The sequence below is a fragment of the Delphinus delphis genome, chromosome 14 (assembly GCF_949987515.2).
Source record: "Delphinus delphis chromosome 14, mDelDel1.2, whole genome shotgun sequence".
NCBI classification, from domain to species: Eukaryota; Metazoa; Chordata; class Mammalia; order Artiodactyla; family Delphinidae; genus Delphinus; species Delphinus delphis.
This window is the reverse complement of record NC_082696.1, coordinates 2,921,785-2,935,093: the sequence shown is the minus strand read 5'-3', so window position 1 is coordinate 2,935,093 and position 13,309 is coordinate 2,921,785. Positions and strand designations below refer to the sequence as shown.

The 13,309-nt window shown below is 54.3% G+C and overlaps 1 protein-coding gene across 2 annotated transcripts in view; it reads right to left on the bottom strand.

Moving 5' to 3' along the window:
• Positions 1–13,309, bottom strand: part of RPS6KA2 (ribosomal protein S6 kinase A2) — a 159,437-nt gene that overhangs the window by 44,536 nt on the left and 101,592 nt on the right. For both annotated transcript variants that reach the window (XM_060029654.1, XM_060029653.1), the window contains exons 8-10: positions 12,735–12,877; positions 8,872–8,942; positions 7,114–7,202 (exon numbers count right to left, since the gene is read on the bottom strand). In XM_060029654.1, the coding sequence (XP_059885637.1) occupies positions 7,114–7,202; positions 8,872–8,942; positions 12,735–12,877 (303 nt within the window). The remainder of the gene's footprint in view (positions 1–7,113; positions 7,203–8,871; positions 8,943–12,734; positions 12,878–13,309) is intronic.

Sequence of the window (13,309 nt, the reverse complement as noted above, 5' to 3'; positions counted from 1 at the left end):
CCGGCACGTGGCTGTAAAACGCAGTGCTGTGTCTGAGGCTGGGACCTGTTCTATGGCCCTGGGTACCTGCAGCCCTTCCACCTCACATTTTTAACGAGGCGACCCCGTTCCTTTCCTCCTGGGCTTAATCATCAACGGGCTTCCACTTTCACAGTAAATCATCCCCAACAGGTTTGGGGATTGGCCAAAAATGTTTTCCTTGAATCTTCCCGTCCACAGATAGCTTTGGGAAATGTTTAATCCCCGGACCCTTTGTGACTCTGTTGAAATATTTGTTTTCGTCGTTTGAGAGTCACACAGAGTCCCTCTCTAATTCTTTTGGGCATGTTCAGAATAAACTCACGTCTGGCTCTTTTCCTTGCATACTTTGTGTGGGTCTGGTCTACCGGACCCGCACACTCCTAAAGGCCAGTCCATAACCACCCCGTATTTGAACACCAGGTCTGCTTTTTCACTTCTCCATCACTTATAGATCATCTACACATCTTTAGTCTTAAAGTATTGTCGGTCAGCTTGAAATTTCATTTACTGTTTAAAATCTTTGCTTGGCGTAGCTTGTGTCTCCTGGGACCTGCTGGCTGAGGCGGGGCCCCGGCAGCACCCTCAGGGCTGGCTTGGGACCAGCAGCTCCAAGCCAGGGGCTGGGGCGTTCGCTCAGCCTTGACCAAGCCGTCAAAGGCTGGCCCTTTCCAAGAGGTCACAGCGATGCCCGTGGGACTGGAATGAGATGGTTGGAGCCCAGAGCGGACTGTGTTTGAAGTCAGATCAGGAGAGCACACCCTCTGGAGATCGAGTCTGGAACGGAAAATGGAAACACGAGAAACAGAAGCCCTGGGCGGGTGGACGGGCCCCGCCCACACGTGTTCTCCAGTCACCAGCAGTAGTTTACCGGATGCGCTGTTTTATGCTCACGGGCACGTCTAACGCCTTTCTAACCTCTGCCCCGTGTGCCCCCAGGAGTCCAGCATGTCCAGGACTTAAGTTACACATGCTCACAGGGGTGAGCTAGAGACGCCCCAAGAGGGTCTTTCTCTAATTCATGACTAGAACGATCGATCCTCTGAGAAACAAGACTGCCGCGCTCCGCCTGCCGCGTCCTTCCGAGGGTCCCGACCGGGGGACGTCGCAGCCCCGGCCTGGCCCAGGCCGCTCCGCCTGCCCTGCCCTCCCAGCCCCCCACCCAGGCCGCCTGGAGGGCACGCGTGCTCTCACGTGCTAGTCTTCTCCGCTTCTGCAACTGCGCCCGTGACGTTTCTGGGGCCCAGAGCTCACGCCCCCCACTGCCCCCTCCCCAGCACACGCACAAGCCTGCAGATGCCGCCCAAGGGTCCCAGGCAGCCCTGCCGGGCGGGCATTTTGCACCTGCTGCCATCAAGTGCGAAACCCAAATAATCCAGTTTTCCAGCTGCCGGGTCCACACGCCACCGTGGCGGAAATAAACTCAAATTTGACTCCATTTCAGTAAAATCTCTCCACTCACGGCATGGAAAACCACCCGTTCCCTCCCTGCCCTCCACTGACCGCCCAGCCCTGCCAGGCCCGGCCCGGGTGGGGGCCTGTCTGCCTTCTCCATCTGTCTGTCCCTCCAGCACCGCCCTGGCCCTGCCCCCGCCCCTCAGCCCCGGCGTCCTGCCCGGAGGAGGGGCCTCCCTCTGGCTGGCTCCTCAGGTGTCTCAGGTCTGCAGGGGAAAGGGGGGGGGGATCTCTACCCGAGATTTCTGGCCTCTTTGCCCACACGGCTGTGTTTCCCACGGGGCAGCATCCTCTACCTGTGTGTCACCAGCACCTGCCACAGGCGCGTGGGGCACCTCACTGAGCAGTGCACACTGCCGTCAGCGGTGGGCTGGAGACCTAGACTCGGACGCTTTGGGTGAGGGCAACGCATCTTAAGGGGACAACGGGGGGGGAAAGGCCAGCTCTAGCCTCGGCAGCCATGCCGCCTTGGGCAGGTGATCTGGGGCGAGGACCTCGGTCTCGTCACCTGCCGAGTGTGTGACATCAAGCAGAAGAACCTCTGCCGTTTCTTCCACTGCAGATGCTATGGACACCCTCTCGGAGGCACTGAACTGGGATCCTCCAAATTCAGACGGTGAAGTCCTAACCCCAGAACCTCAGCACGTGACCTTACTTGGAAATGAGGTCGTCGCAGATGTGATTAGTGAGAACCTCTGCCGTTTCTTCCACTGCAGATGCTGTGGACACCCTCTCGGAGGCGCTGAACTGTGATCCTCCAAATTCAGACAGTGAAGTCCTAACCCCAGAACCTCAGCACGTGACCTTACTTGGAAACGAGGTCGTCGCAGATGTGATTAGAGAGGATGAGGCCACACTGGGGCAGGGTGGCCCCGGATCCAGTATGACCGCTGTCCTGATCAGGAGGGGAAATCTGGACAGACAGGTCTCTTCCACAGTTCAAGTGTCAAGAGACAGAGATCTGGGCTGATTTGAAGGTAACGTGGTTAAACCACAGATCTACGTGAGGAACCGGGGTTTGGGTGAGGCCTTCTGATACTGACGAACTCCCCAAATGGCCTGTGGACTTTTCGGGGGGGAGTCAAGAACAAGGCTCAAGGCGATCAGAAGGGGAAGAGTCCCAGCCTCCCAGTCTAGCTCCCTGTGCAGACCAAGATTAATCTACTCGACATAATTTCCCCACCTTAAGGCTAAAGATTTTCAGGCAATTAAATTTAGTGGCTGACCCGGGTCAAGTTGGGTGAGCAATAATTCCGACTATAATTTCTTCTTATGTGAGTCTGGACATCTTGGATATGAAATACTGCTGCAGGATGGTCCATAACTCCTGGAAAGCTTTATGATAATTCACTTTAGAAATTATCTGAAGGGCAACCTTTGGTCGTGGATGGGCCATTTTCCATGCTTCTGTGGGCTCCACTGGGCTAGTATCTTTTTTTTTTTTTTTTTTTTTTTTTGCGGTACCCGGGCCTCTCACTGTTGTGGCCTCTCCCGCTGCGGAGCACAGGCTCCGGACGCACAGGCTCAGCGGCCATGGCTCACGGGCCCAGCCGCTCCGCGGCATGTGGGATCTTCCCAGACCGGGGCACGAACCCGCGTCCCCTGCATCGGCAGGCGGACTCTCAACCACTGCACCACCAGGGAAGCCCTATCTCTGCTTTTTTATGCATTTATTTGTCAAACACACTAGAGTGTTTCCTACGTGTCAGGCACTGGTCCAGCTCTTTACGTCTTCCTAGCAACCCTCTGAAGAGGTTCTGCTATCACCCTCAGCTCACAGGGCGGGAAAGCAGGCACAGAGAGGGGCAGCCATCTGCTCAAGGTCGCCCAGCAAGTACCTGCTGGGGGCGGATCCCGCCCCTCTGCTTGGTGCTGCCACTCAGGGCTCCTCGCTAGCTCCCACCCCGGCTCACGTCTGTGCTCCCTCCACGTTCCAGCAGCCCCCCGGCTCCTGTCCCTTGAGGTCTCCCCCCGCTCTTTCTCATGGCAGCCGAGGGGTGTTTGTGTGCCCCATCTTTTACCATCCTAGAGGCCCCATGAGAACGAGGGCCACAGTTTTGCTCCACTGTTTCCCCAGCGCCAGAGCCTGGAAAGTATCAGGGAACCGGTGTGTGTTTCTGGGTCACATATACATCGTCCCTCTCCTTCCTAATTAAAGGGCCCTTAGTATCTGCCGACAGGAAGGCAGGCCAGGCCCCAAGCCCCCGACGAGTCCACACTCTTGCCATCTGCCCGTCTGGGCAGCTCCGAGGCCAAGGATGGGTTCCTGCACCACACAGGAGTCTCTGAATATCCCGTGTTTCTCTCAAAACCAAATTTTACAAAACTAGGCTTTTCATCATAAAACGAGTGTGTGTTATTGATTAAAGAATCAGACTATTGACGTGTCTGGGGTGAAAGGAAAAGCTCACCTCCCCACCCGGCCCTCCACACTCGCTGCTAACAGCTACTTGTGTGTTTCCAGAAATTTTCTTTGCTCACCTCCCTCCCTCTCTTCTAAATATAGGATCATTCTGGACATTTGCTATTTTTCCTTAACTCTTCGTTTCTGGCTGAGACGCATCTCCGAGCCAGTGGTGCAGACCTGCCTCACCTCCCGGGTAGATGGACCCCGCTTCCCTGAACCGTCCGTCGGTGGTGGGAACGTGGGCTCCTTTCTTCCCCTCCTTCCTGCACTAACAACATCCCGTATGTCTCTGGGTACTTGTGCGACTACGTCCTAGGAAACGTCCCAGAAGTGGAATTACTTGGATGAAGAGTACGTGCTTTACTTTGACAGACATTTTCAACTGACGTATGGAAAGATCAGGGCAAAAGCACCTCCCGCCGAGGGTTCCTCTGTCCTCACACCTCACCACAGTGGATGGTTCCAGACATGGGCCGCCATGCCGGATCAAGAGGCTAAAATGGTCCAGAACGTTTCTACAGTTAGGAAGAGGGCACAGCCACTGCGGAAGATGGTCAGGTGGCTCCTCAATAAATTAAGAATAGAATTACCACAGGATCCAGGAACTCCCACTTCTGGAACTCAGGGTCTTGAAGAGCTATTTGCACACCCATGTTCATAGCAGCGTTATTTACAACAGACAAAATGTGGGTCAACCCAAATGTCCACGGATGGAGGACAGATGAGCACAGTGCGGTACACCCGTCCACGGAATATTATTCAACTTAAAAATTAGGGAAATTCTGACATCTGCTACAATACGGATAAATCTTGTGGACATTATGCTAAGTGAAATAAGCCAGACACGAAAAACCAAATTCTGTATGCTTCCACCGACATGAGGCCCCAAGGGGAGTCAAAACACAGAGACAGAAAGCAGAAGGGTGGGGGCCAGGGGCTGGGGGAGTGCGAGTGGGGGTTTCTTGTTTCATGGGGACAGAGCTTCAGTTTTGCAAGATGAAAAGAGTTCTGTGGATGCATGGTGTTGACGCTGCCCAACACCGCAAATGTACTTGACTACTGACCTGTGCCCTTAAAAAACGGTTAAGATGATACACTTTTTGCCATGTGTATTTCATCACAATTGGAAAAGACAGGAGGGGGATAAGATATCACAAAGAACTGTACAGGCACTCACTGGTTAAAAAGTATAGCAATTATGAAAAGCAAGAAAAAAATTGCTCTGGCTATAGCCGCTTTACGACATAGGGAGGTCTTTAGGTAAAAACTGAAACCCTCACCTCATGCTTGGGTCTGATAAATACACCATTTTATTCCTCAAGACTGTGATTTTATGTATTATCTTTCTTGTGTTTTTCTAAATCTTGATACTTTTTGTCCAATTTTTCCACAGAAAGAAAATTCCACATAAAATGAAAACAAGTTGAGATCTTCACACAATTCATTAAATCCAATTACAGTGAAATTTCAGGGAGTTCGCTACAGGCGAAGGGAGAAGATTTATACCCTCAGCTCAAATTAAAGTAAAAAAGAATCAAGTTGTGAGCTAAAGATAGTTGGAGGGAGGGTGAGGGTTGAGACTTGGAGAGAAAAGGAGGGCGGAGGGCGAGAGACCCCCATATCCTATTTTACACGAAACACCGAGCCATTCTCCATCACTCCCATCAGAGAGTCAGTCAAACTGGGGGGGACTGTTTTTAATTAGTTACCCCCCAAAGGTGGACGGTCAGCCTGAGACCATCAGTACGGAGCCCCAGTATTCCCCCAGTTGCCTAAAAAGCAGGCATTTCTGAAACACCAGAGGGACGTGGTACCCCAGACCTGCACAGTCCGTCAACCACAGGGACCAGAAGATGAGTTATGATGGGGCCGGTTTCCTAGGATGCATGATGAGGTGAGGGGGGCCCTGGGATCCCGGGGGCGTGGGGGGCACACGTGGGACCCTGTGCCCACAGAGCTGGGAGGCTCTGGTCAGGAGCCACCTCGTGCTCCCTTCAACATGAATGTGATGCCTGGAGCTGCAGCAGCTGTTTTGTGATCGTAAGGCACCATGTGTGAGGATGAAAAGGCAATACACTAAGGATGGTAAACGAAGAAGACAGACCTATCTGGGCTTTTGAGAGCAATAGTTCAGCTGCCCAGCCAACGCTTACAACCCTCTACTGCAACACGGCTTGTAATGTGAGAAGAATAAACTGCAGTCTGAAACATTAAATTAGCTGGGTTAAATAATTTTAAATTATTTAAGAGTTCTTTACTTTGCAGCTAAAAGCAATTCTTAGGGATATACCTCTTTTCGTAAGTGAATCTAACATTTCTCCTTTTATCTACTTTGTAGTATTGTGAGGATCTGAATGAGATAATAATTTTATTAGTGCAGAATTCCATGTGGATCATTGTCATCCCGAGAGGAACCAGAGGCTCAGGAAGAGAAATGACTTATTTACCTGGTTTGTGAAAGAACCAATCGGCAGAGGAATGTGAGAGGCTGTGTGCCTGCCTTGCCCAGCACCCCTGGCCTCTCAGTGCTGTACGGAGAGCCCGTGTCTACACTGGATGGGGGCAGAGCACCAGGAAGGAGTCACAGAATCAAAATAAAGGGGTAATTAACCCAAAGTTAATTGTTGGGATCAAACATTAAAAGATTGATGATACCAGACTGGGGCGGGGCGCTAGACTGGGCAGGCTCAGGGGTTCAGACAGGAGCAGAAATGATGTGCAAAGATGTTTACGTGCACTTTGATGTTTCACAGCTCTGCAAACCGGATTCTGAGGCAGGTGTGTTCTAAATCGGGTTAAGATCTGCTGAGCTGCACGACAAGTTGGCCTTAGACTAGCAGAGATCATTTCAGTGTCTCTCTTGAACTGATGGAGACATTAACGAAAAGTAATCAATTAATTCATGATGCAAATCAGAACTGGGCAAACCATTATGATCTCTCTGTAACATTCAAAGACAAATTAGATGGGGTGGCTTTTCCAGGGTTGTCTTTAGTTTACGGAGTTCTAAAGTACCACCATTCTGTGTAAAAACGGTGACTGTTAGCACAATACTTGGGCAGCGACCGTGTGTTTTTGAAATCCTCAGAGCTCGGACAACACGTGACAGAACTTCCCCCCCTGCGTCAGGGCCTTTTGCTGTCAGAGAACGTGGTGAAATGCGGGGCCAGACCAGAGCAGAGTGTGAGCATGTGGGTGGCCCGGGGCGGGCCCGGGGGCTCAGCGGGTCTTACCCAGCCGGTTGCAGGGGTTCCGTTTGAAGAGGGCTCTCAGGAGACTCTGAGCCTCCACGCTGAGGAACTGCGGCATGCCCAGCTTGGCTCTGAAAAGCACAGTCGTATTTTCGGGTAAGAAGGATGAGCCCCAAAGGGAGAAGGGTTTTCTTCAGGGCTCTGCGGCTCTGCAGTCAGCGTTCACAGACAAACCCAATCACATCCACGTGACCCAGAGCAGCTGTTTACAACAGCCCCATAATGATTCACTAAAAATAACAAGGCCGCTAAAAATAAACAAGAATGATCCCACTAACATACAGAACATTTTAAATGGAAATTAACTATAGTTTCCAAGAAAACAACAAAAAAGGCTTTGGAGAGATGCCAGCATGGTTGACATTTTAGGACTCTCCTCTTGGCTTGAGGAGACAGCTGGATTCTCTCCTCTGCCTCTGGTGTGGTCTGCGGCAACATCTGGGAAAGGAGGGCCTTGCAGGACCTCGCTTTGGGAACCACGTGTCCACAGTTTGCTGCTGCCCCTTCAGAAATGCTGTCACTCCCAACGACAGGTTACAAGTTCACACCTGGGATTTGCTGGAGGGAATTATTCTTGCTTTAGAAAAAAAGGTCTTGTTCCCTCTTAAAATTAAAAGGAACAGAGGCCATCAAAAACAAAAAAAACCAGAGTAGACTGTAGTTACGCATGTCATCCACAGTGTAAGGTCATGTGATACAGGGAAACATCGTTTACATCCTGTCTACGGGGTGTCTTCCATGAACTGCTCTCCTATTTATATAATGATGTACCTACGAAACCGTAAGCTTTGCAGGTGCCTCCTGGTCCTACAAGCGTTGCGTGTCCACCTGCAAGCAGAGCTTGCGAGAGCTGGTCGTGAGGCCAGGCACCTTCGTGGATTCTCCTGCAGGTGCGGTGGGCCCAGCCTCTCACTGAGCAGGGAGACAGTAACTTGGCGCCTGCCTGATTCCAGGGCCACTTCCTCACCCCGTCCGCCCTCCGTCAGCTTCTCTCTCCCAGGGCTTGCCCTCTGACATCTCGCTCAGAGGAAGCCTGCTCTGATGAAGATGTTACAGCAAGGGACTTCCCTGGCGGTCCAGTGGTTAGGGCTCTGCGCTTCCACTGCAGGTGGCATGGGTTCGATCCCTGCTCAGGGAACTAAAATCCTGCCTACTGCGCAGCACGGCCAAAAAAATAAAATGATGTGGTTTTTTTGTTTTTTCTTTTGTTTGTTTTTTAAAAGCTATTACAGCAAGACTGGCTCTGGGTTTAGACTTCTTTCTAGGGTTCTAAGAGCAAAACCCATTTTTGTGTTAAAAGATTCTTCATGAGAATTAAGGAGAAAATTATGTTCGTACTCAGCGACTCGGGCCGTATGATTCCTGCTGATGTCAGGCAGGAGAGCTCAGGCACGTGCACGAACGGGTCAACAGGCAGAGAAGGGAAGGCTCTCTCAGGAGCCCCTGCAGCCCTCTGCCCCCTGAGCCTGCACTTTTGAAGGTCACCAACCATCATGTCTAAAGACCTTGCCGTTGGACAACTTAGATGATTTTTACTGATGGGAAACTTTATCTTTGGTAGGAGATTTCATCAGAATCACTGAGAGATGCCACTGGCTTCACCCACTGACATGAAAACGCCACGAATGCTCTTTACCGTTGCTGCCCACTGAACAGTCCCGCTTCTGAAGACCGAAGCTCTCGATATCAGAAGGCGCTAACGCGTACTGGGGTGGGTCCCAAGGTGGGTGTTGTACTCACTTGAGGATGAGGGCCATGGTCTCCTTCCTGTCCTTCCCCTGGAATGGCAATGACCCCGTGAGCATCTCGAACTGCAGACCAACACAGAACAGAAGCAAGAGTTCAGAACCCACGAACTTCACGGTGGCGAGACCCAGACAGGCAAAATGCAGCCCAAGTGCACGTACCCACTCAAAATGTGGTCAGTTAAGTGCAGGCGCTGGCCTACATGCCTGGTGTACAGCAGCGAACAGAACTGCATTGTGGACCTTGGCATTCAGTGGGGAGACGGATGGATGATGGACACAGTAAACGCTCAGCTCCACGGCCGTGAGAAGGTGCTCAGCGCCATGGAGAGGGGGATGGGGACCTGCAGCCCACGGCCACACACCTTCCACGGGGTCGACTGAGGACCCGTCCTTCTCTGGAGGGTGCCGTGGAGGGGCTGAGCGAGGAGGGGAGGACAGGGGTGGGGAGGAGCGCTCCGGGTCCAGGTCGAATGGGAGGGTGCTCTGCGGACCCTGAGTGCCCTTCAGACTCATCACCGTGACGACCCTCCTCCTTCAGGCTGCTGTGACCCACCTCCCCAGCTGTTACGAGACACCGAAAGTGGAGGGGACGAGTCTGTCAAAGGAGTGAGCATTTCAGGGAGGAATGTCCTGTGCCCGAGAGCAAGGTGGCGGGACCGTTCCTGGCACGTGGACCATGGCAGACAGCAGAGGCTGGGCCTCTCCTGGAAGAGGCGAGGAGCCAACCTCTCCGGTCGCCTTCTCCAAAGTCCAGGGGCATTTCCCGTCTCATGGGGGCAGGAGGCGCAGGGGCCCGGGGAGCCCAGGCCCGCTCTGCTCTCACTGCCTGTGGACCCTCGGGGCACAGAGCTTCCTGGGCACGGGCACCGCCACCTGAGCTAGGGATGCGTGAAGGTCATGCCCTGTGCCCGGGAGACCCTCACGGAGACGCGTGTTCACAACACAAGATGACAGGGCCCGTGAGAGCGTCACGGCAAAGCACCAGCCATCGACAGCTGGGGAACCAGAGGAGGTTCCAGAAGTGAGTGTGGGGAGCCTGGGGAAGACGTGGAGGAAACAAGTGGGGAGAAGGCTGACTGGGGGCATCAGCTCAGAGCAGGTCACTTTCCTCCTCCCTTTCTTGTCCCTCCTTTGCTACCTTTTTTTTGTTTGTTTTTTGCAGTACGCGGGCCTCTCACTGTTGCGGCCTCTCCCGTTGCGGAGCACAGGCTCCGGACGCGCAGGCTCAGCGGCCATGGCTCACGGGCCCAGCCGCTCCGCGGCATGTGGGATCTTCCCGGACCGGGGCACGAACCCGTGTCCCCTGCATCGGCAGGCGGACTCTCAACCACTGTGCCACCAGGGAAGCCTCTCCTTCGCTTTGACTTGTCTTCTCTCTCAGTTGTTTTTCTTTCCATCTTTCTTTTTATGTCCTCACTGCCCCTTTTATTTCCTTTCAGCCTCTCCATTTATTTCTTTAACATGCAATGATTTTGACCAGAAAAAAGTATGAAAGGCATATTTTATATTTATGGGACAGATTTTATTAATATATCTAGAAACAGACGAGGGGGATGGCATATTCCCACTCCCCTCTCCCCCAGAAACCTCACAAAACTAACTCCAGGTGGCTTTGATGTGTGTGTGGTTTTAGCTGCAGTTTTCTCTGCTGTGCTGGCCGGTAAGACAGTCCTCTCCAGGCTCGGGCCGGCCTCCTGCTCTTTTAAATATCGTTTCCACAGAGACACACGTGGCATTCTATGACTTCAGAGCATCGGGCAAGGGTTCCCTGGAGAACCGCTGTACGGTCACTCGTGAGCCCAGCCTACATCTTTTTTTTTTTTTTTTTTTTTTTTTTGTGGTACGTGGGCCTCTTACCGCTGTGGCCTCTCCTGTTGCGGAGCACAGGCTCAGCGGCCATGGCTCACGGGCCCAGCCCCTCCGCGACACGTGGGATCTTCCCGGACCGGGGCACGAACCCGTGTCCCCTGCATTGGCAGGCGGACTCCCAACCACTGCGCCACCAGGGAAGCCCCCAGCCTACACCTTTAAGGGCTTCGCGAGTATCCCTGGGATCCAGGGACAGGATGAAGCCTGTGGTCTCCCTCTGGGAGCCCACCCCACCCTCCAGAGGAACGTGCTTCTCAGGCGGATGCGGACTTAATAATTGGAATCACTCCTGAAGATGCAGAGCTGTAACCTCGGACCTGGGAGCCGGTGTCGGGAAGACAACATCAAACTTCCAGTAAAATCCGCAGCGAGGGTGCCGAGGCCCCCGTGCCCGCCCCCCACTACACACCCTCCAGACAGGGTAACGGGGAAGCACCCACGTGGACAGGAGCAGAGCCGAGGATGCAAAGTTACCCTGCAGAGGAAGAGGCTACCCTGACGGTCTCACCAACATATCTAAAGAGAGGTGATCGGTGGGAAGGTAAGCAGAGCGGGACGTCCCCGTGGCTTCTGGCGTGGAGACGGACTGCACCCCAGCAGAGGCTATTCAAGGCCTGTATAACCACGAACACGGCAAGCGCCACCAGCGCCCTGGCAGCTGACGCTCACGGAGCCCTTGTCAGGCCGCGAGCCTGGGCCCATCACTTGCCTGTATTAATGTGCTTAATTTGTTGTGATTCTGTCTTGGGAGCAGTCTTCTCATTACAGCCTGACTTCCCTCGTAGGTGGCTGACGGGGGGAGAATGCTCTGACCCTGGAGACGGGGGCACCGCCCCGCGTGGTGTGACGTCACCTACTGTACGCCCGTGAGCTGGCATCCCGGCCGGAGCCGTGGGAACTGCCTCCCGAGCTGGTTTGACGTGTCTGCCCCCCACAGACGAGGGTCAGCCGTCCGCGCCGACAAATCCAACACAGCCAGCGCTTCCGAGCCCACGGGGCCGGGGACCAGAACCGAGAGACCGAGCGTGGCCTCCTGGGTACCAGCCTAGGGGCACCCAGCTGATGCCCTGCACCGTGAGCAGGACCCAGCCCAGAGGTCCCGGGGCGAGAGGCATGCGTGTGGGAAGGAGGCTCTGCCAGTGCTGGCCGAGCGACGCGCCTCAGTTTCCTCGTTGGTGGAATGCACAAGGAGGGGGCTGGCAAGCCGGGAATGCCACGGTGCTCCTCCCATCCAGTCAGTGTGAGACTCACAGCCTCGGAAGTCTGGCCCACGCGAGGGCCCGGCGGCCCGGCTGCGGGGGAGGGGTGGGGGGAGGGGAAGGGAGGAGAGGAAGGACCGCGTGAGGCGGGGGGACGGCAGCCAAGCCCGCGGCTGTTGTGACTACAGACCGCCCTGGCGTTTGCTGCACGCTCTGTCTGCGAACACGTGACCCAAAGGAAATCCAAGTTTCTAGATGCAGATGTAAAAATGCTTCACTCTACGTGTATTTTGGTTCATGGTGATTTTGATGACTAAGTGGAGGGATTCTGTGTTTGAAATAAGAAAAATATGTTTAATCTGGAGATAGCCGCATCCCTTCAAATCCTCCGGCTAAACCCGTAGGAGCGCTAAGGATAAAGGTTTGACTCTTCACACATTTGCATCCTAACTTGAATCCCAGCTCTGTTTCCTGATGGTGGGAGTCTGGAGGGGGGACAGAGAGGAGGCTGCCAGGAAATGCTAGGGTCAGGAATTGGTGGCCCCCCTTGTCCTGAGTCACACAACGGGCACTGTTTTCCTCGGGTCACTCCTGGACCTCTGAACCCCAGGAGTGGGCGGGCGCTCAGGGGACAGCCACACGGGCACCTTGGGGACCGCAGATGCCACGCCGCAAGCACATTAAGCCACGAGCACATATTACCATGAGCACATCATATCCCAAGCATACCATACCATTAGCACACCATACCACGAGCACGCCACACCGTACCACGAGCACGCCATACCATGAGCACGCCAAAGGACCACCAGTCTGCGCTCTGCGTGTGGCCCCGCCGGTTCACCACCTCGGGCGCCATGTACTCGATCGTCCCGCAGAACGAATAGGCTCTCTTGTCGTGGTCGATGGCCTCCTTACTCAGCCCGAAGTCTAAAAGAGAAAGAGCACACAGTGCTCGGTCTCCGGGCGGCACCTGGAGCCCTGCTGCCCACCGGCCCACCTCCCACCGCTGTCCTCTTGGGGCCAGGCTGCCCACAGAAGCTGAACCAAACCCGGCACCTCCCGGTCAGCTTCTATAGGGACCCACACATTCAGGAGTGCCCCCGAGGGCGCCTAGAAACTGCATTCCTGACGCCTGACACCAATTCCCCGGGAGCCTGTTTTTAGCAGGACACCCTGGACGTCAGCGGCCCCAGCGGAGAGGCCTGCGGGGCTACTCCAAAGGAAGGGCAGGAAGATGGCGCTTGTTCTGAAGGAAAGGGCGGGAAAGGGGTTACGAGCAGGAGGCCACTCGGGAAGGAGGTCCCCGGCTGGTGAGGCACGAAGGGGAAGGCAGACAAGGTGGGCGGGGCTTCAGAGCAT